General features: G+C 54.0%; 1 protein-coding gene and 1 long non-coding RNA gene across 2 annotated transcripts; one reads left to right on the forward strand and one right to left on the reverse strand.

Moving 5' to 3' along the window:
* Window positions 1–901: 901 nt before the first annotated feature.
* LOC135976163 (uncharacterized) lies at window positions 902–6,792 on the forward strand. The gene is made up of 2 exons (XR_010593365.1): window positions 902–4,589; window positions 5,566–6,792. It is a non-coding gene; the product is annotated as an uncharacterized LOC135976163 (long non-coding RNA).
* Window positions 6,793–15,236: 8,444 nt separating this feature from the next.
* On the reverse strand, window positions 15,237–21,005 carry LOC135976407 (zinc finger protein 239-like). The gene is made up of 2 exons (XM_065571839.1): window positions 20,731–21,005; window positions 15,237–16,011 (listed from the first exon to the last, which is right to left on the reverse strand). The coding sequence occupies exons 1-2, from the start codon at window positions 21,003–21,005 to the stop codon at window positions 15,237–15,239; spliced, it is 1,050 nt and encodes a 349-aa protein (XP_065427911.1).
* Window positions 21,006–22,562: the final 1,557 nt, after the last annotated feature.

Genomic DNA, 22,562 nt, shown 5'->3' on the forward strand with positions numbered 1-22,562 from the left:
TTCACTATTTAGGGTTATTGTGTAACTCACTGGGGAGTGTGTGTCCCAGCCACTGCTCTGCCCCATGCCGACCCACAGGGGCGAGGAGCTGTGACAACTCCACCCACAGAGAACTGGCTCCTTCGCTGATGCTGTAGCAGCTTGTGCTTTAGAAACTCCTGGTTCAGTCTCTGGTGTATTAGCCATGAGGGCTAAAAGCTTGAGCCAAAGGCTGAGGGCTGGTGGCAATGGCTGAGGGCTGGTGGCAATGTGACAGTTCTTAGAGTGCCCAGGTGTATACGCCACCTTATTACCCCTCTGCTTCACCACCCACATCACAGCCCTCTGGGTCCCTTCAGCATCCAGTCCCTTCTCCACGGAGCACTCACAGTAATACCAGGCCTGCTGTCCCCAAGGGACCGGGACACACATCCACTCGAATAATTTGACTCAGGATCAGCCCCTTGTACCACAGCCCAGGCCTGAGATCTACAGAGAGCGAAAACAATCATAAGTCTATTGTGATCAGGATTGAAGAGCCAGTGAATAAGGACATCAGCCTTCCTTTCATACCTGATACAACACTCTTTGGTGAACCAGGATGTACAGAATTTTGCCAGGTGGCACTGAGGGGAGCAGGGAACTCATCTCCTCTGTGGATAGGCATGAAGGGGCACCTGTGACACACATGCCTCACTGGGTTACAGGGGCACCTGGAAAGCAACAGGAGGACTGAAAGGGAACAAGGACTGAGTGGCTGAGAGGATCCCGTTTGGAATGCAACTTCAGGACAAGGTCAGGAAAGGCGAAGTTCGTTAACACAGACGACTACTTAGTTTAGTGATGGCATTGGGATGTACCCACCCACCCAGGACTTAAAAGGAGGGAGATGAGTTAAAAAGACAGACTTGTATATTTGCACATTACCCACAGTGTTGTGGGTCATGGCCTCTATCCTGCAAAAAAAACCACAAGTCCCCCAATTCTATCCCACTAGCTCGCTGGCAAAACCCCTTAATGGGGCCCACAGAAGCTCGGACACACAGATCTGCCCACCTGGCTGTCAGCCGCTCCGGGCGGTGGAGAAGCTACTCTGCCTTAACACTGCTCAGGGGCCCCTGTGACAGGTTTGCACCAGACAGTGAGTTGGATGGTATTGCAGGATGTGTTCCTGTTTGCTGATATTCAGGGCTTTGCAGGGCATTTCTGTTAGGATGAAAATCTGTGAGACAAGTCAGGGAGATTCTCAGTGTCATCCTGGTCATTCACACACAGGCGTGTTCCCTGAGCACCTCAGAGTCTAACAGCAGCAGGCAGCTTCCTCACTGTGCAATCCCCATGTCTACCCCTCCAGCGAGCTCTGTGCCCAAGAAGCTCTGTGTCATGAAGCTGAGCCTGCATCAGAGCCAGTCTCTGGGCAATGTAATGAGCGCAACTGGCCCGTAGCAGGTTGCCTGTCTGGCTGCGCCGCCTGACCGATTGGAAGAGTCAGGCAGGCCTCTGGGGGAAGAGAGTGGGAGCGAGGACTCAGATCCTTTCACTATCCAATTCCACTGGGGTATTGCAGAAGCCAGGAAACTGCCCCACAATAACAGGACCATTCCCCTGCTTACACTGGCTGCTGACTCCTGCTCTAACCAGTAGGTACAACCACCCATGTCCTGGTCACTTGGTCTCTCTGTTCTCCTCCTAGTTGTGTAGTGCGGGTGCTGTGAGCCATTGAACCAAACTGTAAACCCTGTATATGATGCCAAGGGGTGCTGCCACAGCCCCGGCACCCCTAGTTCCAGCACCCGTCAGAGGGTCTCTGTGTAGATGGTGGGGGTTTGGGCTAAAACCTGGGTAAGAGCCAGGAGTAACTGTGTAGTGAAGACAGAACCTGTGAGAGCTCCTCCAAAATTTTTTCACTGACACTAGGTTACCTGTCTGCATTTGGGGTGCAAACGGCTTGATGAGGAAGCAAACAGACCTAAATCGTAATGCCTGACAGACCTCCCTGCCTCAGCTGTCCTTTGCTCAAGTCACTTCAATTCGTATCCACAGCCTACATGCAAACATCCTGGCCATTTCCTACCCAGGTTTGTCAGGGTTTGCAATAAAGATAAATATTCCCAGCAGCAGCTTTGAGCGGCATGGTAAGGGGGCGGTGGCGGTGCGCGCATGGGGCGCTGAAGGGGTTTGGTAGGGGGTCCCAGTGGGCAGTCAGGGGACAGGGAGCAGTTGGATGGGGTGGAGGTTCTGAGGTGGTCTGGGGTCGGGAACAAGGGGGGGTTGGATAGGGCATGGGAAGATAGGGGCCGGGGGTCAATCAGGGGACAAGGAGCGGGGGGGGGGATGGATGGGTTGGGGGCTCTGAGGGGGACAGGCAGGGGGCAGCAAGTGGGAGGGGGTGGTTAGGGGGTGGGGGCCAGGATGTTTGGGGGCACAGCCTTCCCTACCCAGCCCTCCATACCGTTTCGCACCCCAATGTGGCCCTCAGGCCAAAAAATTTGCCCACCCCTGCATTAGGGCATCTGTGTCCCATCACCCACATTGGTGCCTCAGCAAGAGAGCATTTTTCCCTTGTCCTCATGTCACCTCAGGGACTGAATCAATTCTTGCTCAGTCCTCCTCAGACTTTTCCACTTTATTATTCCCCTTCTTTCCTCTCCCCGCCTCCCAGGCATTCAACCCAGCTTCTCACTTCTAAATGCTGATGCTGCTTACTACTATTCCAAAGAAGACAAGTCACAGACATCAGAGAAATGTACGGTTGGAAGGGATTTCACGAGGTCATCTAGCCCATCCTCCACACTGAGGCAGGAGTCTATAAACCTAGACCATCCCTGGCAGGGGTTTGTCCAACCTGTCCTTAAAAACTTCCAGTGATGGGGATCCCACAGCCTCCCTAGGTCACCTGTTCCAGAGCTTAGCTACCCTTAGAGTTAGAGTTTTTCCTCATACCTAACCTGAAACTCCCTGGCTGCAGATTAAGCCCATTCTTTCTTGATCTATTTCCTGTGGACATGGAGAGCAATTGCTCAGTGTCTCCTTTATAACAGACCTTAACATATTGGCAGACTGCTATCAGGTCCCACTCAGCCTTCTCTTCACTAGACAAAACAAGCCCTATCATTTCAACCTTTCCTCACAGGTCAGGTTTGCTAAATCTCGGATGAGTTGTGTTGCTCTCCTCTGGACTCACTCCAGTTCTTACACGTCAGTCTGACCATGTGATGCCCAAAGCTCAGGAGTAGAGGAAGGGCACACCTGGTCTGCAGGTTTCCATCACAGTGCCTGCCATCATGTGGTCCTGGGGTGCTGTCCTCGGGAGCCAAAAAATCTTACCGCGTTACAGGTGAAACCATGTTATATTGAACTTACTTTGATCCACCGGAGTGTGCAGCCCCCCCCTCCTGGAGCACTGCTTTACCACGTTATATCCGAATTCGGGTTATATCGGGTTGCGTTATATTGGGATAAAGGTGTACCTTGTAGTGACAGGATAGAGCACAGAGAGGAGAATGGGGACAAGATGGGAAATGTATCCACAAGGTTTCCATGGCTCCAGGCAGGTCCTAGTACCCCCAAGCAAATTCTGTGTGTCCACGTTGCATGTGGAGCTGCATAGGGGAACCCTTGAGGCCAATTCAGCAGTGCAAGACACAGGAGTGTAAGTTGTGTGTCCAGGTGTGGTGCAGAGTGGTACTTATCCCAGAACCCTGTGCATTACTTCCAGCCACAGAGCATTCTGGGTAATTGTTGTGAGATCTCACCTGCAGCTCAGAGGAGCTGTGAGGCAGGGGTCAGACCTGTCACCCCTCCGATCATGCTCCAGACCTCAGCTCCCACCATTTCCACATGGATGTTGCAGGAGACAAATTCCAACTGGAAACAGGCACAAATGCACAACAGGGAAGGTGGTTAAGCATTGGGTCACAGGCCCAAGGGACATGGGGAGTTCTCCAGCACTGGAGTTTTTACACCAAAATTCCAGCTTTGATCAGCAGAGGAAAACTGAAAAGACAGAAAAATGAAAAAAATGAAAAAAAAACCAAACCAGGGCATCCTTCATTGTCCTGCATCCTGGGGCAGGCAGGGAACACAACAAGGACATTTCAAAATGTTTCCAAAAGACATGTAATCAAATATTCCAAATGTCTTTCAGTTTTGGAGTTGCAGCTGGTTTCTTCCTTTGGCCAGCTCTAGATAACACCCATTTCCTTGCCCTTTTAGAAAGGAAGAACTTTTGCATAAGTTTTGCCTTAATGTTCCAGACAAACACCACAGGGTTCTGGAGGCTGGGAGGTGGAGTCCTCCAGGCAGCAGCCAGATCTCCCCTGGAGACACCCCTGACCTCCCGGCTTACTTACTGACAGTGCGTGGGAACACTTATTGCTCATTGCCAAAGCCCAGCTTCCTCATATCTGTTGGGTGCTTGGCAGAAGCAGCGAGAACCCTGTGTGAGGAGGAGCTCAGCTGAGACTTGCTGAAAATCCTTGTGCGCACCGGTGAGCCACATTGATGGACAAGAGTGAAGCCATCGAAGAGATTCTTAAAGGTGTGGACCATTCAAGATTTGTGGGAGTCGAGATAACCAATAAAACGACCGTGACCCTCGCATCCCCAGGGTACGTGGGATTGTTTTATCCAGAATGCTTATTTCCACATGCTCTCTCTCTACATCTAGAGCAGTATATATTTCTCTCGGTAGCTTCCCCAAACGTCAGTTCCCATTTAGTTTCTTTTTACAAAGCCTCTTTATTTTGTGTAGCTCACAAGCTTGTCTCTATCACCTCACCCACCTTGTCTCTCTAAAGTAGGTGGGACTGGGAGCTGCTTGGATGGGAAGGGCGCAAGACTGAAGAAAGTGGTGTTTAAATAGGGAAGGCCTTTGTCCAGCATGGGCCTGAAAACAAATGATTCAATAAAAAAGGAAGGGTAAAGACAAGGCAAGGGCATTGTGCATATCCACCAGGGGCAGAGTTAAGGGTGCATTGTGCCACTTTGACATTTTCTACTTACCATTTTTGTATGCGTAAATAAAGATATTGGGCAGGTGCTACCATAGCAAATGCCAGATAGTGTCAGGGCAAAGATCTTCAAGTGAAAGTCCACAGGGAATGGCTGTTTAAGGGAAAAGATCTTTGAATCTACAAATTTCAGCCAGATTTGGTGAGACATTCCTGGCTAAACACAGACACTAGAAGCTGACTTGTTGTTCAGGGAAAGATAGCTGGGGAAATGCACAGCCGCAGCCCCAAGGTGGGTTAACCCAAGGGGATGGAACTTCCTGCTCCATGCATGGAGTACAATTATCCTGTTAATTCCAGGGACTCAAATGGGGGAGGGATAGCTCAGTGGTTTGAGCATTGGCCTGCTAAACCCAGGGTGGTGAGTTCAATCCTTGGGGGGACCATTTAGGGCACTGGGGTAAAAAATCTGTCTGGGGATTAATCCCCCTTTAAGTAGGGGATTGGACTAGATGACCTCCTGAGGTCCCTTCCAACCCTAATATTCTATGTCTGCTTTGCTAAGAGCTAGTGATTATAGTAATCCCACTGCTGAGGATGCAACATAACAAGTCAATTTCCTATCTCCCCACAGCGTTTTCTGTTACAGCGGTCACACCTTCAGTCCTGTCCCACCATCCATCGGCCCCCAGAGCAAGGAGACCTGTGTGTTTGTGAAAAGGAACTTCAGCACTTGGGGGATTGCAGGAGTCTTCACCTATGAGTCAGACAGGTTCTCATTTATCACCATGTTCTCCAACCCTTTGGACGACAACCTGCACAAACTTGAGTACGGACTGGAAATCTTTGAAGGCAAAAAGAACTTCAGGGAAAATGACCTGAAGTTAAAGTATGAAGAAATGCGCAGCTGCAGGGCTCGAACGGAAACATACGTAAGCGAGAAACTTGGCAGAAATTCAACAGCTCTTGTTGTTAAGCTAGGGCAGTTTAAAATTTCTGGCACCATGTCCAACCACAGCAAAGCTATCTTTAAGATACTGATTGAAGAAACTGATTCCCCTCCCGCCTACTCTCCAGCATCTAACGAGCCACAGTGCTTATTTCAGAAACCCAAGCAATAAAATCCCTGCAAATGATTGAACTGCCCCACGATGCATTTCAAATGAGCGGGAAATGTCCCCCTCCTTTTGAATCCTTTCGACATGCTGCAGAATTCCGGCTGCTTTTCCCCTAAGAAGTTCCCTGTTTTTTGTCTGCTTGGGAACTTCTCATGAACAAGCTCAGATTTGCAAACTGTTTGAGTTTGGTCATTTTTCACCTACAACTTTTAATGAAGATTTCCCCCCTCTTTGTTTGTCTGCTTATGTTGCATTTTAATCTGTTTTTTTTTATTTCCAGTTGCTGCCAGTGATGCTCGCTCCTTAGCTGTCCAAAATATGGCCTGCTTTTATCCCAAATAATAGTCTGAAAAGAACGTTTTCCTACAAAAATATTTTTGACTAAATTCCATTTTTTGGTGGGAAAATGATTCTGATAAAAAAGTTTTAATTCGTGGTAGTGCAGTGGTTTAACAGCCTCCTCAAAACTAGAGCAGGGGTTATAAGGCTCAATATTGAGCAAAAAATTAATGGAAAAGAAGAGAGATTTGCTGGCGGGGGGGGGGGTGTATTTAGTAATGGCTGTTTTGTCTGTATGTTGCAAAAAAAAAATCTTATGATCCTAGGCTGGGCTTTTCCCATGTCAATAAAATAAGTTGAAATAAAAGTGAAAAGCCTAAATCAAGAGAGATTGTACATCTGCATTACTTTGATGATGATGATGATTATGCGCATTAAAATGTTTTGCAGTCTGTTTCCCTTTACTTTTATGCTTTTCTTTGACAAACAGAGGCAGGTTTTATTTTTTTTTAATTGGAGGAGACTCAAACCACCCTGGGTTACACAGAACGGTCCCTCAGTACATTTCTAGCCCTGAGTGAGTGAGAGGTCGGCGTGGGGGTAGGCATGGAACAGGGGCAGTGGGTATTAGCCAGGTTGTGTTTGTGACTACGTGTGCTGTGCAATGAAGGGAGCAGGGCAGGGCAGGTTCCAGCCTCCGGGGGCTATCGTCTGGCACTGTGGGATAGTCCTGGAGCTGTTCTTTTTGATCAGTAAAACAATCCAAATGGGAAAGAGCCCCCCATGGGAATGAGATCCTGACACTACAGCCTTCTACTGGGGATGTGGGTCAGCAGGCTGGGTCCTTGGTTATGCTGCTGCAGGGGAGGGTGGGGGAGACTTGGAGCTACAGGCCAGGTGCTCTGGCTGGGGCCACACACATACCAGGAGGCACCATGAGGGCATGTGCGGGTGGAGCAGAGGGGAAGTGAAGCCTCTAATATCCTGGGACCGGCTTCCCCAGCAGTTGTTGGTGCAGAAGAGCCCCCAGCCCGGATCCAAACCTCCAGGCTTCTTGGCTGAATTGGTGGGAGGGATGAAACCTACAAATCCGCACCAGCTCACAGGACACCAGCAGGGGCAACAGAGCCCTAGGCACACCCCACAGCCCTGCCCCTAGGACATGGCCCTGCCCCTCATTGCTTGGCAATTGCCGGGGCCCCCCCACTGTCTCCTGGGTTCATCAGGGAATTGCCACACCTCCTGTTTGGATGGCTCAGCCCCTGCTTGCCTAAGCAGAGCTCTGGGGCTGGAGGGGTGGGGGGCTTTGTGAGCCATCCCAGCAGAGCCACAACAGGAAGGCAGCAGCAAATAAAGGGCCCCTCTGCTGGGGGGGTGTTGCTGGGGACCAACCAGAACTGCAAGTGTCCTAGAGCAACACCTCTGGGACCTATTGTTACAGACTCTCTGCACACTCAGGTGGGTCACATTTCCAAGCTTTTCTCCCCAACTAAAAAGGCCTGGAAAATGCCATCCAATTGTCATCCCGTGGTTTCAGGAGATGAGCCCGGGCACAGGTGTCTGTGCCTTTCTCCAGCGCTGGAGAGAGCCAAATTCAAAACACAATCCCACAGGCACACAAGGCTGCTCAGGTGTGAGAGGTAACGGTAATGCCAGAGCAGGGTGCAGCCCGTGCTATGTCTACGGCACAACGGTAACCAGGAGAGGGAAACATTGGGGCTGGTGTGAATCCCCAATGAGGGTCTGAGTTAATGGCAAAAATACTGTCTTAGATAGAAGGAGTGAAATGAGCATCACCCCGACTGGACGGGCAGCTCTGGGGCACAGCACAGGGTCTGGGGCTGTACCTGGGAATGGTCCAGAGCTAGGAGCTTTTCTGTCAGTGCTAAATCCCTCTAAGTGAGTTACCCCAAACAGCTCAGCGCCAGCCAGCCAACCAGCCAGCCTGGTGTCTGCACTGACAGCCAGGGGTGAAAAGCAGCTTCTAGAGCCCTGAGCCACACTGAGCTGCGGTAGCGTGTTGGTTATTTGAACCCAGAGCGCCCCCTGCTGTCAGCACAGGATGCTGGTTTGCTGGCTTTTCACGGATGGGGAAGGGACTCCCAGTACACCCCAAAAGCTGTGAGGAATCGGGCTGCCTGCCCTCAATGGAGCTAAGGAGAGTCACCATCTGAGGGTTCCCCAGGGCATTATTTGGGGGGGGGGGCAGTGAAATTCCTACAGCCCAAGGCCATAAGGGACCACTGTGATCATCTAGCCTGAGTTCCTGTTTGGCACAGGCCAGAGACCTGCTCCACATAATGGCAGCAATTCCCCAGCTCACAGGACCCCGCGGAACGTGCTGGATCCAAGGGCATCCAGCTACAGAAACGGGCTCTGACTTGAGGCACAAAACAGCAGGTACAAGCCTCTGGGGCCGCATGAGTCCAGGAGTCCAGCGGAGGGCAACAAAAATGATTAGGGGGCTGGAGCACATGACTTACGAGGAGAAGTTGAGGGAACTGGTATTGTTTAGTCTGCAGAAGAGAAGAATGAGGGGGGATCTGATAGCTGCTTTCAACTACCTGAAACGGGGTTCCAAAGAGGATGGATCTAGACTGTTCTCAGTGGTAGCAGATGACAGAACAAGGAGTAATGATCTCAAGTTGCAGTGGGGGAGGTTTAGGTTGGATATTAGGAAAAAACGTTTTCACTATGAAGGTGGTGAAGCACTGGAATGGGTTATCTAGGGAGGTGGTGGAATCTCCTTCCTTAGAGGTTTTTAAGGTCAGGCTTGACAAAGCCCTGGCTGGGATGATTTAGTTGTTGGTCCTGCTTTGAGCAGGGGGTTGGACTGGATGACCTCCTGAGGTCCTTTCCAACCCTGATATTCTATGATCCCCCTTCCCACCAGCAGCACAGCAGCGCGTCTCAGCACCCCACCCCAACAGCAACCTCTGTCTCGAGCAGTGAATAGTTGCATGCTGCCTCTAATGTTAACAGCTGTGTGACCACAATGAACAGCACTAACTTGTATTGCCGTCCTTACACTTCAGAGACAATACCCATTGAGATGAATGGTGCTGGTTCACACCCCTCTGGAAAGTCAGGCTGGCTGCAGACTTAAGAACATAAGAACAGCCATACTGGGTCAGACCAAAGGTCCATTAGCCCAGTATCCTGTCTACCGACAGTGGCCAATGCCAGGTGCCCCAGAGGGAGTGAACCTAACAGGTAATGATCAAGTGATCTCTCTCCTGCCATCCATCTCCACCCTCTGACAAACAGAGGCTAGGGATTTAGGCACCATCACTGCATCAGGGCACGCTCATGTCAGTGCTGCCCACGCTCAGGAGATTATTATGAGTCTGGCAATATTTTTTGTATATCTGAAAGCCCAAGCCCCTGGCATCGTGAGCATAAGCCAGAATTCCAGCTTTTTTTTTTTTTTTAAGGTTTGTAGCCCTCCTGGTCACAAAGAAAAGCTTCAAAATGTGACCCCTAAAGGCTCATAAGTCAACAAATATAAAGAATTCTGGGTTTTTTAACGGAATGATTTTAAAGCCAATCCCATGACGTCAGGGGCCCAAATCATGACTTTCAAAGTCCTGGGGGTAGCAATGCTCAGTGGAGGTTTGGGGGGTTTCTTTGCCCTGTGTGGAACATTAATTCGAATGGACCCCCTGGTGTTGGGATGGGGGAAGCTATCACTTAGTTACGTCTCACCATGGCTTGCAAACAGGCTCAAACCCTGGGCAGCTGGCTCATTTCCATGTGGTCTACTGGCTAGTGCAGAGGGCCCTATACAACCCAGCACTGCTATAGACCTGCAGTGAATGGGTGACTCTGACTTGACCCTGGGGGGATTTGAGAGCAGAATCCAGTGAAGTGGATTAGGGGACTGGGGCACATGATTTATGAGGAGAGGTTGAGGGAACTGGGATTATTTAGTTTACAGAAGAGAAGAACGAGGAGGGATTTGATAGCTGCTTTCAACTACCTGAAAGGGGGTTCAAAAGATGATGGATCTAGACTGTTCTCAGTGGTATCAGATGACAGAACAAGGAGTAATGGTCTCAAGTTGCAGTGGGGGAAGTTTAGGTTGGATATTAGGAAAAACTTTTTCACTATGAGGGTGGTGAAGTGCTGGAATGTGTTACCTAGGGAGGTGGTGGAATCTCCATCCTTAGAGGTTTTTAAGGCCCAGCTTGACAAAGCCTTGGCTGGGATGATTTAATTGTTGTTGGTCCTGCTTTGAGCAGGGGGTTGGACTAGATGACCTCCTGAGGTCCTTTCCAACCCTATTATTCTGATTTAGGCCACGTTTATCCATTAGGGTTGTTCCAGGGTGAGCGCCAACCTGACTCCTAGGCTCACCTCGCCCTCCATGCCCATGGGGGGAGGCTGCAGTTCCACTGGTGGAAGAGAGGCATGTTTGGGAACAGTTGGCATCTTTTGGGTAAGAACTGCTGCCATTCCAAGCAGCAGCCAGGCTAGAAGGGGCCCTGCCTGTGGCTGAGCCCCATGGAAACCTGTGACACAAGGAAGGTCAGCCACCCATAGGCTCAAAGACCAAACGGATGCACTGCCTCTGTGATGCGAGACCTAGCTCCAGTCTCTGCAATTGGCCATAAAAGTTGGTCATTTTATGCTGGAGCCCACTTGTGCATGTCACAAAGCCACTGTACTGCACCCTGCTTTTCAGGAGTGTCCTAGCACTGCAGGAGGGAGAGGAGGAGGGCTGCGGGTCAGGACTGAGGGTCACTGGCAGTGCTGGGGAGGGACGGACCCAGGGCTGGGATAGGGTTGAGGGGCACCTCAGGGCTACGGAGGCAGGGGTTCTGGGTTGGGACACCAGCATTGCTCCAGGAGATGGATTAGGTAACACCTGCCTGTTTTCCCCTTTTCCCTGCCCTACCCCTTCTTCCACAAGCACCAAACTGGGCCCACATTTAAAAACTGGTGGCTCTGGGGCAGGTGGCAGTAGACCCCCATGGGATAATAGGAGCAACTGGCGAGCTGTGATCAGGCCCAGCCCACAGAGCAGAGATGAGACAGAGACACAGTTAAATAACTGTCCTGTAATTAGTGTTGAGGAGCTGAGTGGGGGTCCCCCACCCTTCCCTACAGTAGCAATACAAAAGGGGGACCCGAGGCAGTGAGAGTCCGCGCACAGAGTCCCATGGCTTTGGTGCTGGGGAGTTTAGTGCGGAGCCAGGCACCTCCAGGCCAGCACAGGCGCAGGGTGAGTCTAGGTGCAGGGGGTTGCTGGCCCCGTGTGACCTTCTCTGGGAAAGGTCCTTCCCCAGCCTCCCCCTGCTGATGGGCAGGCACAGCCGTAAGTCCACAGGAACCAGAAGGGAGCTTAGCAGCAGACAGTGCCCAGATATGCTGCCCGGCAGTCACCCCGTGCCCCGAGAAGCAGGCAGGCCCAGGTGTGTAGTGACGATGCACCTGGCTCTCCCCAAGGCTGGATGAGTTTCTGGTGCAGGCAGGCCGGGCCCATCCCCTCCACCCCACACTCCTTCCTGGGTGCAGGTGATGCAGGACCTGCCCAGGAACTTGAAATTTACCATGACCATTTAAATAATTATCTGTGCCCAGAGGCTGCCCTGCCCCCAACTTCCTGAGGGAGGGTGTGGCCCCCTGCCATGCTGGGAATGGCCAAGCCCTGCAGATTACAACCAGTTGTGGATGGGCAGCCCCAGCAGCCAGGCCAGGCCCCTGCAGGGGAGTTAGTGTTTGGAATCTATACACACTGGGTGTGGCATGTGCTGAACCAAACATGCCCGCTACCGAGTGAACACAGTACCCTCAGACCATGGGCCACACACTGCCAACCTGCTGGACCACACCTCACTGCCTAAAACAGAGCAGGGCACGGCCACCACAGCACAGGGATGCAGCACCCAGCGACAGGCTGCAGCTGTCAGGTGAAACCTCCGGGCACCGCGTGGGTGAATTGCTCTACCCACCGCTCCCTGGGGCAGAGCCCAGCGCTGCCACTTCCCCTGCCAGGTCACATCCCCTGTGCACCGCACAGAGGCTGGGGAGAACATCCCATCGCCAACAATAGGGAAAGTTACTTCTCCCAGCTGCAGATTCTAGGTGGACCCAGATCACCGACCTGTACCTCCTAACATTCATCCATCCCTGGGCTGCCCATTGAGCAGCCCCAACCGCATGGGGACAGTGCCCCTTGCTGGGGAACCCCACCAGGCAGCTGCACCTGCCTCTGCTCGCTGCCCCTCACCCCAGCAACTGGCTCTCGCAGGGTATCTTGCAGCAGGCCGGCAGGGCACAGCTAGACTCCCCCTTAGTCCATATGCCCCCAGCATGATGGATCCCTAGGAACCATTGTAACCAACATGATATTGCGTCTGCTCCACTGAACTCCCTGCTACACGGCATGACTCATGGGCAGCTAGGTACCCTGCTGCTGGGAGGGCAGAGTGAGCAACCATCTCCTCCCAGGCTCAGCACCGGCTGACACGACTCCCACCCGCCATGCAGGAGCTGCGGGTCTGAGAGCGTCTTTACCTCAGCTACAGCCCATTGAATTGTCTGGACTACCCCCCAGGCTTTTCCCACGCTAGCAGTAACCCTCCCCGCACTGAGCCCCAAAACGCAGCCATGGAGAAAACTGCTGGCTGATGGGTGCAATCAGCAGCCCCAGGAGAACCTGGCTCACCCCACACCCTGCTCTCCTGGGGGGGGAGGTTGCAAACCCTTCTGCTACTGCACAGATGGCGCCGCTGGTCCCATCTCACACATCCTTGTCCTTTCTCCACTGGGGGGTCCCTCTGAGCAGCCTTCGCTACAGCAATGCTCCCCATTGGAGCAGAGAAGGGGGTACTGCGGGGTGGGAGTGGAGCAGATAAAGGACAGCTGCCTCCTCATCAACGCTGCTCTAACAGGGAGCTGCACAGGGGGGAGGGAGGGGACGCACTGTGTGCCCTGGGGGAGCTGGGTTACCTGAGGGTCTCCTCAGAAGGCCTGGAGAGGCAGATGGCTCAGGAGCTCTCACAGCCCCAGATGGGACAAGGCTGCTAGGGCATTAACCAGGGGACTCCCCTTCCAGTGCCCTGTAGGCATGAGTTAAATGGGTGCAGGAAAGGGGGCCGATCCTTGCTGCCCCTGCAGGAGGACTGGCCATTTGAGGAACTGGCTCCACATCTCCTAACCCCCGAGAACAGGGCTGTGTGACACAAGGGCAAGGCCCCCACAGCCCCATCTACATTCCCTCAGCACTAGCACAGGGGAGCTCAGCCACAGGTGGGAAACTCATCGGACTGGGATGGAAAACCCCCAGCAGGATTTGACCCCGGCCCTACTGTGCCAAACCCCAGACAGCTAGAGCTAGAACTGAATGAGGCAGTCCCTTAGCTGTAGCAGGCATTTATCCTCACACCCCACACGGCTCCTGGGAGCGCCCCACACAGTGGGTACACGTGCACATAAAGGTGTGACTGCAGCAAGCACACCTGCACAAGCAACAGCGGTGGTGGGGACACATCCTGCTGCCTACTCCACACACAGCCAGGCCCGCTGGCTCTGGGTCCACACTCAGGGGCCAGCAGCACCCAACGGCTGCAACTGAACCTCGTCCTCACTAGCAAATTGGGTCCTGCCAGGACAGGAGCTGGAGGGGCCGAGGTGACCGACACGATGCCCGGTGTAACTCAGTGCAGACGGGAACACCTGTTACTGGAGCTTCAGCAGGGTGACACTCCCTGGGACTGGTGCTAGCACATGAAAGCACTCCCTAGGTGAGGTACTGTCCACGGGCGGACCGGGCGCTCCGTAACAAAAGGCAGTGCGTGATCCCACGAGAATGAGCTGGTGTGCTGGACACGTAGGGCCCGGCCCCAGCCGCCCCATAGCTCTCGTGTGGGTCACCCAGGGGCCAGGCTCTCAGCTTGGCTAGCAGGGCCCCCTGAACTCCCACTGGCTGCACATCTCTGCAGTCTGGCACAGAAGGCATCTTTAACCCCTGCCTTCCCAGGGCAGAGGGGCCAGGAACCAGCCTGGCAAGGGAGGGCTCATTCAACCCCCCTTTGTAGCTTCTTGTCTGAGAAGGGAAATTGGGATGCACCCATCGCTTGTGTGCTGGTGCTTCTGGATGATATTTAGAGGAACCCCTTCTGCCCTTCGCCCCCTCCCCGACTTACTGTGAGAGGGAAATGCAGGCCGCCAGTCCCATTGTTCCTGGCAGATCCTATGAGTGGCCAGGCATCAGGTAGGGAGCGAGATCCGTCCACTCGCAGTGAGGGCGGGGGGCGGGGGGGGGGCGGATCCAGACTTTCTGTTGACACCTATTTAACCCGAGCATGGAGAAGTGTCAGACCCAACACCCACCCAGAGCTGAGAACTCCCCGCACCGACTCTCCAGTCCCCAAGGCAGCTCTCCAGCCCAGCAGAGCAGACAGCACATGGGAGTGGGCCTGGCACCAGCTAGCAGCGAAGTGGCTCTGGGCTATAATTCACATTGTACGCCATTCTGGCATGTGCACACTTAGCGCAGGCTAAGAGAGCCCGATCTGGATGTGATGTAAGTTGTTTTCTTACTACGACACCAAGAGAGGGGAAAAGGTTTGAGCTGATCTCATTGATCTGGGAGTGCCCAGAGAAGGGCCATGGGGCCCTGGAGCCAAGCAGCGACTCAGGCCAGGGCAACCCAGCCCTCCGCAGACCTTTAGCCCATACCCGATGCGCACATAGGAGCTTTCAGTGCCCCTTATAGTGTGAGGGTGTGGCCTGGCTGGACTGCTCCTCCCAGCATGCACTGCTTCACCCTAATGCACGAGGGACTGCAGTGCACGTTGGGAGATGTAGCCTCCATGGGCCCAGCTAGAGTGGCACCCACTGGGAGCTGCATGCAGCCTGGGCATGCAGCTCCCCAGCGGGGCATGCTTGAGCAGGAGCTGGGTCAGCCGTCGCGCTGCACACGCTGGTGCTGCAGCAGGTTGGAGGGGTGGGCAAAGCCCTTGTCGCAGACACTGCACTTGTAGGGGCGCTCCTCGCTATGCACCCGGTGGTGCTGCAGCAGCAACGAGGGCCGGGCAAAGGCCTTCTGGCACACCTTGCACTTGTAGGGCCGCTCGCCCGTGTGCGAGCGCTCGTGGATCACCAGGTAAGACGACTGCTTGAAGGCTTTGCCGCAGGTCTTGCAGACAAAGGGGCGCTCGCCGGTGTGCACCCGCTCGTGCGAGGAGAGGGCGTTGGACTGCTTGAAGCCCTTGCAGCAGATGGGGCAGACGAAGGGCCGGTCGCCGGTGTGAACCCGCTCGTGCACCTTGAGGCTGTGGCTGTAAGTGAACTTCTTGCCGCAGACATGGGGCTTGTCGTCGCAGTGCTGGTGCTGATGCAGCAGCAGCAAGTTGGAGGTGGGGAAGTCCTTCCCGCAGTCACCACATTTGAAGGGCTTCTCGGTGCAGTGGGTGAGCATGTGGCGCTGCAGCTCGTAGGGCGTCTTGAAGCTCTTGTCACAGCAGGTGCACTGGTACTGGCGCTCGCCGGTGTGAATGCGCCGGTGCTCCTGGAGGTTGGACGCGCGCTTGAACTTCTTGCCACACATCTCGCAGTGGAAGGGCCGCTCCTCGGTGTGCACCAGCCGGTGGCTCTTGAAGTCCGAGTGGTGCTTGAAGGAGGCCTCGCAGAGATTGCAGTGGAAGGGCCGCTCCTCGTTGTGCACCACTTCGTGGCTGAACAGTTCCCAGGTTGAGGGTGCGGTGGGGGGGTGAAAGCTCTGACTGGGGGTGCGGGCTCTGGGGTGGGGCAGGGCTGGGGATGAGTTTGGGGTTCAGGCAGGCTGCTCCGGGACAGGGGCTAGAGAGGAGGACTCCCCCCAGCCCTTTCCCTGCCGGCAGCAGCAAGCTCTGGAGGAGGATCCCCCCTTTCCTGCCCCCCAGCAGCACACTCACCCCCACCACTGTCACTGCATGTGCTCCTAGGGCCTCTCTCAGGTCCAGGAATCTCCCTCGCCTCCCCCTTGGTGGGTGCCGGGGGTGCTGCGTGCACCTCCTCCCCTGCTGTTGCCCCCGACTGTAGCTTCATTGGGGGTGAGGGATGGGGCTGCCTCCTTGCCCAGCATGGAGCAGGAGCGGTAACTGTGGGGGGGGGGGGGCCCTGTGCTGCTGGAGGGTTCCATTGGAAAATGAAAAGGTCTGAGGGGCAAGGGCAGGCTCAGAGTCAATCTGCCCTGGCAGTCGAGATGGGGGGCACTAGGACCCTGCAGCAGTTGCTGCAGGGGAAAGACAGGGACTCTTTGCTCCTCCTGGGCTGGGGGAGCAAGTCAGGGCCCGGAGACACTCAGGAGAGGCACGGGGGGGGGCGGCAGGTGGGGCCCGGGGGGGAGATCATCTGGGTTATAAATATCTCCGTGCCAGCAGCTTTTTTTTCCCCCTCCACCACTTTCTGCGCCCCCCTGGCTTTGTGTGCCCGAGGCAAGTGACTTACGCGCCTCACCCTTGATACCGAACTGGCTGGGAGGCACTCGTCTGATGCAAAGGCGGATTAAGCTTTCATGGGGTTCTGGGCCTGAACAAGTGGGGGGCCCCTCCCTACCCCTTCTGCCTGCAGTTACGCTCCCATTCCACCCCTTCCACCTGCACCCCTGCCCACAGCCCCACCAATTTATTCCCCTTCCCTGGGCCCGCCCCTATTCTAAGGTTACCATATATCCAGTTTTTCCCAGACATGTCCGGCTTTTTGGTCTTCAAATCCCCTTCCGCTGGGAATTGCCAAAAAGCCACACATGTCCGGGAAAACAGGGAGGCATGGTAAGGGGACCGCCTCCTCCCCGGGGTTCAACTTTCCTGGCTCCGGCCGCTCTCCCCAGCGCAGCAGCAGCCGGAGCCCGGGAGGAGGTGGCTGCGAGCTGGGATGCCGGCAGCCAGTGCCACGCCCTGGCCGGGCCGGAGCCACTTGGCTGGGGCCGGTGGGGCCGGGGGTGCTCGGCCGCCGGCTGGGGCTGGGCCGGAGCCGCTCAGCCGGAACCGGGGCCTGAGCCGAGCCGGAGCCACTGGGACTGGGGCCAGGGGTGCTCGGCCGCTGGCCGACGGCCGGAACCAGGGCCCGAGCCAAGCTGGGCCGGAGCGACCGGGGCCAGGGGTGCTCGTCTGGGGCCGGTGGGACCGGGGGTGCTCGTCCAGGCTGGTGGGGCCAGGGGTGCTTGGCCGCTGGCCGGCGGCCGGAACCGGGGCCTGAGCCAAGCCGGAGCAACCGGGGCCGGGGGTGCTCGTCCGGGCCGGTGGGGCCAGGGGTGCTTGGCCGCTGGCCGGAACCGGGGCCTGAGCCGAGCCGGAGCGACCAGGGCTCGGGGTGCTCAGCCGGCGCCCCAGGGCCTGAGCCAGGCCGGAGCCGCCGGGACCACAGCCTCTTGGCCAGCTGCCGAAGGGAGCCGCTCGGCCGGGGGGGGCCGGACTGGGCTGCGTCTCCTCGCACTCCCCCCCAGCCCCAGCCCCAGCCCCAGCTTATCTGCTGCCTCCCTGTTTCAGTCTTCCCACAAACATTTGATTCGCGGGAAGCAGGGGAGGGGGAGGAGCAGGGGGCGGAGCGCTCAGGGGAGGGGGCAGAGTTGGGGCGGGGACTTTGGGGAAGGGGCAGAGTTAGGGCAGGGAAGGGGCGGAGTTGGGGCAGGGCCGGGGGCAGGGAAGGGGCGGAGTTGGGTGGGGCCAGGGCCCCTTGGAGTGTCCTCTTTTTCAGGGGCTCCACTATGGTAACCCTACCTATTCCACACAGGGTCCCCCCATTTCGCGCCCCCACTGCAGGCCTGCAACCCCTTTTCTTCCTTTCTGCCTCACCCCCTACTGTGGCCCCAAGAATGGAGAAGAACTGTCCCTGCGCCACAGCCCAAGGTGCAGCAGGGAGTGAGAGTTCCTCCAGTCCCCAGGCTGCAGCCAGAGTCTGGGTGCTGGGGCTTCCCCCACCTCCCCCCGCGCTTCAGCTGGGGACGGGGTCAGGTGCCTCGGGGGTAGGGAGGCTTCTGCCAGGGATGATCTTGGGGGGCACTGAGACTTCCCCCACCCTGCCTGCCTGCCTGGAGCTGCTACTGGGGAGCGGGGTCCAGGCGCCGGGCCTTCCCCCCTGAATCTATGAAAAACGTCTCTGATCTGGCAGGAAACTAGTGTTTCATCTCTGCTGGGGCTCAATCCCTTCTTGATAGAAATGATAAGAAGATAGTTCTAGTACATAGACATAACGCCTTACATAGTAGCTGCACATATATTTTATGACAATATTCACAACCAGTGTGACATTGTTAGCCAAATGGGCTCGTTTCCCCCTGGAGCTGCCCAATTACCCCAAGGAGGCACGGGAGTCTAGAAGACGGCTTCAAGTTCTTTATTGATCAGTCAGCTGAGCGGGTGTCCCCCTCGACTCATGCCAGAGGGAGGAATACACCTTACAAGCACAACTGGGCTTCTTTTATACAGAGAGACAAACAACTTAGCGTGTCTAAATTCTGCTAACCTATGCATTGTTTAAATTCAGTTCTAGTAGTAATCAGGATACATTTGTTTAGCTTCCCGTCCTTCACATTCCTTTCCCAGGGTCCGTCCAACCCCCTCCCCTTTTCCATATATCTTTTATACATCCTGTATACGGGCAGCTTTATGCATGGGAAACGACAGTGAGAACTGAGATAAGCATGTTTACTGGGATAACAAGCAGAAGCCGAGATAAACATGTTTTTCGGTTTTTGGGCCTAACAAGATTCCCCCCTAAAAAGCATTTTGAGAGCCTTATGGCCCCCAATCCTCAGCCTTCACCGGCTGGTATAGGGCCATCATTTATTGGTGTATAATTTGATTAGCCATTCATCGGACTAATGCAACTACACAGGGAGCAAAGCAAGCTAGGGTTAATAGGGTTGTAATAAAAAGTACAAAGAGAAGAAGGCCTTCTCGGAGCCATCCCAGTTGCGGTAACCAGGACGTGAACCAGTCCATATTCCACCCACCCCATGTTTGGACCGGGACATGGGCTAGCTTCCTCATTTCTTTTGTTAGCTGTTTTACCGCCTTTCCATTATCATCTATTTGTAAACAGCAATTAGATTAGTTTAATTTTGCACAGATTCCCCCTTCTTCTGCCAGCAAATAATCAAGAACTAGATGGTGCTGGTAGAGCACATTCCTCATCTGAGTGGACTGATTGGCCAAAAGATCAAGAGCTGCAGCCGTCTGATTAGTTATTATTTCTAAAATGGCTTGCAGCCTAATTATCCGATTCAAGTTGTAAATGGGCTTCCTTGCCCCTGAGATCCACTCATTAGGATTCCATGTAGCTGGACCATAATGTTTTATAATTCTCTCAGGGGACCACTCCTGAGCCCCCCATGTTTGGGAGCTTCCGGCGCTCAGGGTGGAATCCACGAACCGCCTTTCTCTAATTAAACCCTAATTCCCAATTTATTTCCCTGCATCTGGGGTAATAGAAAGAACAAGGGTCTTATATATCCAACATAACATATCCCAGACCAATTTGGAGGCAATCTTCAGTAGGCATAGGACCCGCAGATCCAATAATGGCCCTTTAGAGCCCAGGTTCCATTAGCAAAGGGGCCATTCCAGGTTTCCTCATTCTCATCGTCCTTTAGATGGTCAAAATATAAAGGATTACCTGGCCCTAAAGGTCCCCCTTCCATTCCATTAGCTGAACTGCAATAATCACATCTCCACGCCCCAGCTCCTGCTTTCCAGACACAATCGCAGCCTCATTTTGGCTGATTGGTGCTAGACCAGAATTGTTTAAAACCCCATACTCGAGTTCCATTCTGATTCTGCCATGCCCATTGAAACCACCCTACCACGTGGTCCTTGCTAGTGGTATTGTCTACCTGGCAACTCGTGAATAGGGCGTCAAAGAACCCATCCTGTCCTACTGCCCTGCAACCTTCGGCCGTAGGGTAGTATTGTTTGGAGCATTTCACCCAACTATTATTGGTGAGCCTCACATGGGTCTGGTTCCATCGCCCCTGATATTTAGAACAGTCATACAGATGACAATAAGGGTCCCAGCAATCAAACCCTGGGGATAGAGTCCAATCACACTTGCTTTCTCCCAAGTACACTCCCTCCCGCCTTGTCCGATTAAGGCAGAGAATACCCATTCCAGAAGAATACAGTCGCCAGGGGCTACTATCCTCAGTCCAAACCCCCGTTCCATCGTGGACTATACTCAAATTGCTAAGCCACCATTTGGGCTGTACCGGCTGGGCTACCCAAGGCCATTCATTTAATTCCCCTGGGCCTCCGCATACCCAACAGTTACTGAGGTTAATGGATTTTGCTATTGTCTCCCCCCAGCTGTAAAAACCTATTTTCCCAACCATAATAGTGGTGGAAGCACATAAACAAAAATATTAACAATAATTTCATTATCTTTTTCTAAACAGTCCCTTTAGTCCGTCTAAGTACTGATACTCCCAGGTGGAGTCTTCACCTGTGCCACCCTGGGCGTCCGGAGCCGGGGCGGGCAGAGGGCTGGTGTCCTCTTCCGCTAGTTCAGTCTCCGGGTTAGGGTTCAGAAACCGCTTTACCCGCGTATGGTGTGTCCATTTGTCACTCCCAAGAACTTTGACTGCAGCTTGGCTGATGAGCGAGACAGTGTGCGGGCCGTCCCACCGTGGTGTAAGGGGGTCACGCTTCCACTTCTTGACGAGGACCTGATCACCGATCTGGAACGGGTACATGGGCTGGTCCAAGGGAAGGGCCAGAAAAGGCACCGCGTCGATGTGCTAGGCAGAGACGGGCTCCATCTAACGAAGAGAGGGAAGAGCATCTTCGCCAGCAGGCTGGCTAACCTAGTGAGGAGGGCTTTAAACTAGGTTCACCGGGGGAAGGAGACCAAAGCCCTGAGGTAAGTGGGGAAATGGGATCCTGGGAGGAAGCACAAGCAGGAGAGCGCAAGAGGGGAGGACTCCTGTCTCATGCTGAGAAAGAGGGACGATCATTGAGTTATCTTAAGTGCCTATACACAAATGCAAGAAGCCTGGGAAACAAGCAGGGAGAACTGGAAGTTCTGGCACAGTCAGGGAACTATGATGTGATTGGAATAACAGAGACTTGGTGGGATAACTCACATGACTGGAGTACTGTCATGGATGGATATAAACTGTTCAGGAAGGACAGGCAGGGCAGAAAAGGTGGGGGAGTTGCGTTGTATGTAAGAGAGGAGTATGACTGCTCAGAGCTCCAGTATGATACTGCAGAAAAACCTGAGAGTCTCTGGATAAAGTTGAGAAGTGGGAGCAACAAGGGTGATGTCGTGGTTGGAGTCTGCTATAGACCACCAGACCAGGGGGATGAGGTGGACGAGGCTTTCTTCTGGCAACTAGCAGAAGTTGCTAGATCGCAGGCCCTGGTTCTCATGGGAGACTTTAATCACCCTGATATCTGCTGGGAGAGCAATACAGCGGTGCACAGGCAATCCAGGAAATTTTTGGAAAGCGTAGGGGACAATTTCCTGGTGCAAGTGCTGGAGGAACCAACTAGGGGCAAAGCTTTTCTTGACCTGCTGCTCACAAACAGGGAAGAACTAGTAGGGGGAGCAAAAGTGGATGGGAACCTGGGAGGCAGTGACCATGAGATGGTCGAGTTCAGGATCCTGACACAAGGAAGAAAGGAGAGCAGCAGAATATGGACCCTAGACTTCAGAAAAGCAGACTTTGACTCCCTCAGGGAACAGATGGGCAGGATCCCCTGGGAGAATAACATGAAGGGCAAAGGGGTCCAGGAGAGCTGGCTGTATTTTAAAGAATCCTTATTGAGATTGCAGGAACAAACCATCCCGATGTGTAGAAAGAATAGTAAATATGGCAGGCGACCAGCTTGGCTAAACAGTGAAATCCTTGCTGATCTTAAACGCAAAAAAGAGGCTTATAAGAAGTGGAAGATTGGACAAATGACCAGGGAGGAGTATAAAAATATTGCTCAGGCGTGCAGGAGTGAAATCAGGAAGGCCAAATCACACTTGGAGTTGCAGTTAGCAAGAGATGTTAAGAGTAACAAGAAGGGATTCTTCAGGTATGTTAGCAACAAGAAGAAAATCAAGGAGAGTGTGGGCCCCTTACTGAATGACGGAGGCAACCTAGTGACCGAGGATGTGGAAAAAGCTAATGTACTCAATGATTTTTTTGCCTCTGTCTTCACGCACAAGGTCAGCTCCCAGATTGATGCACTGGGCAGTACAGCATGGGGAGAAGGTGACCAGCCCTCTGTGGAGAAAGAAGTGGTTCGGGACTATTTAG

The sequence above is a fragment of the Chrysemys picta genome, chromosome 17 (genome assembly GCF_011386835.1).
Source record: "Chrysemys picta bellii isolate R12L10 chromosome 17, ASM1138683v2, whole genome shotgun sequence".
NCBI lineage: Eukaryota > Metazoa > Chordata > Testudines > Emydidae > Chrysemys > Chrysemys picta.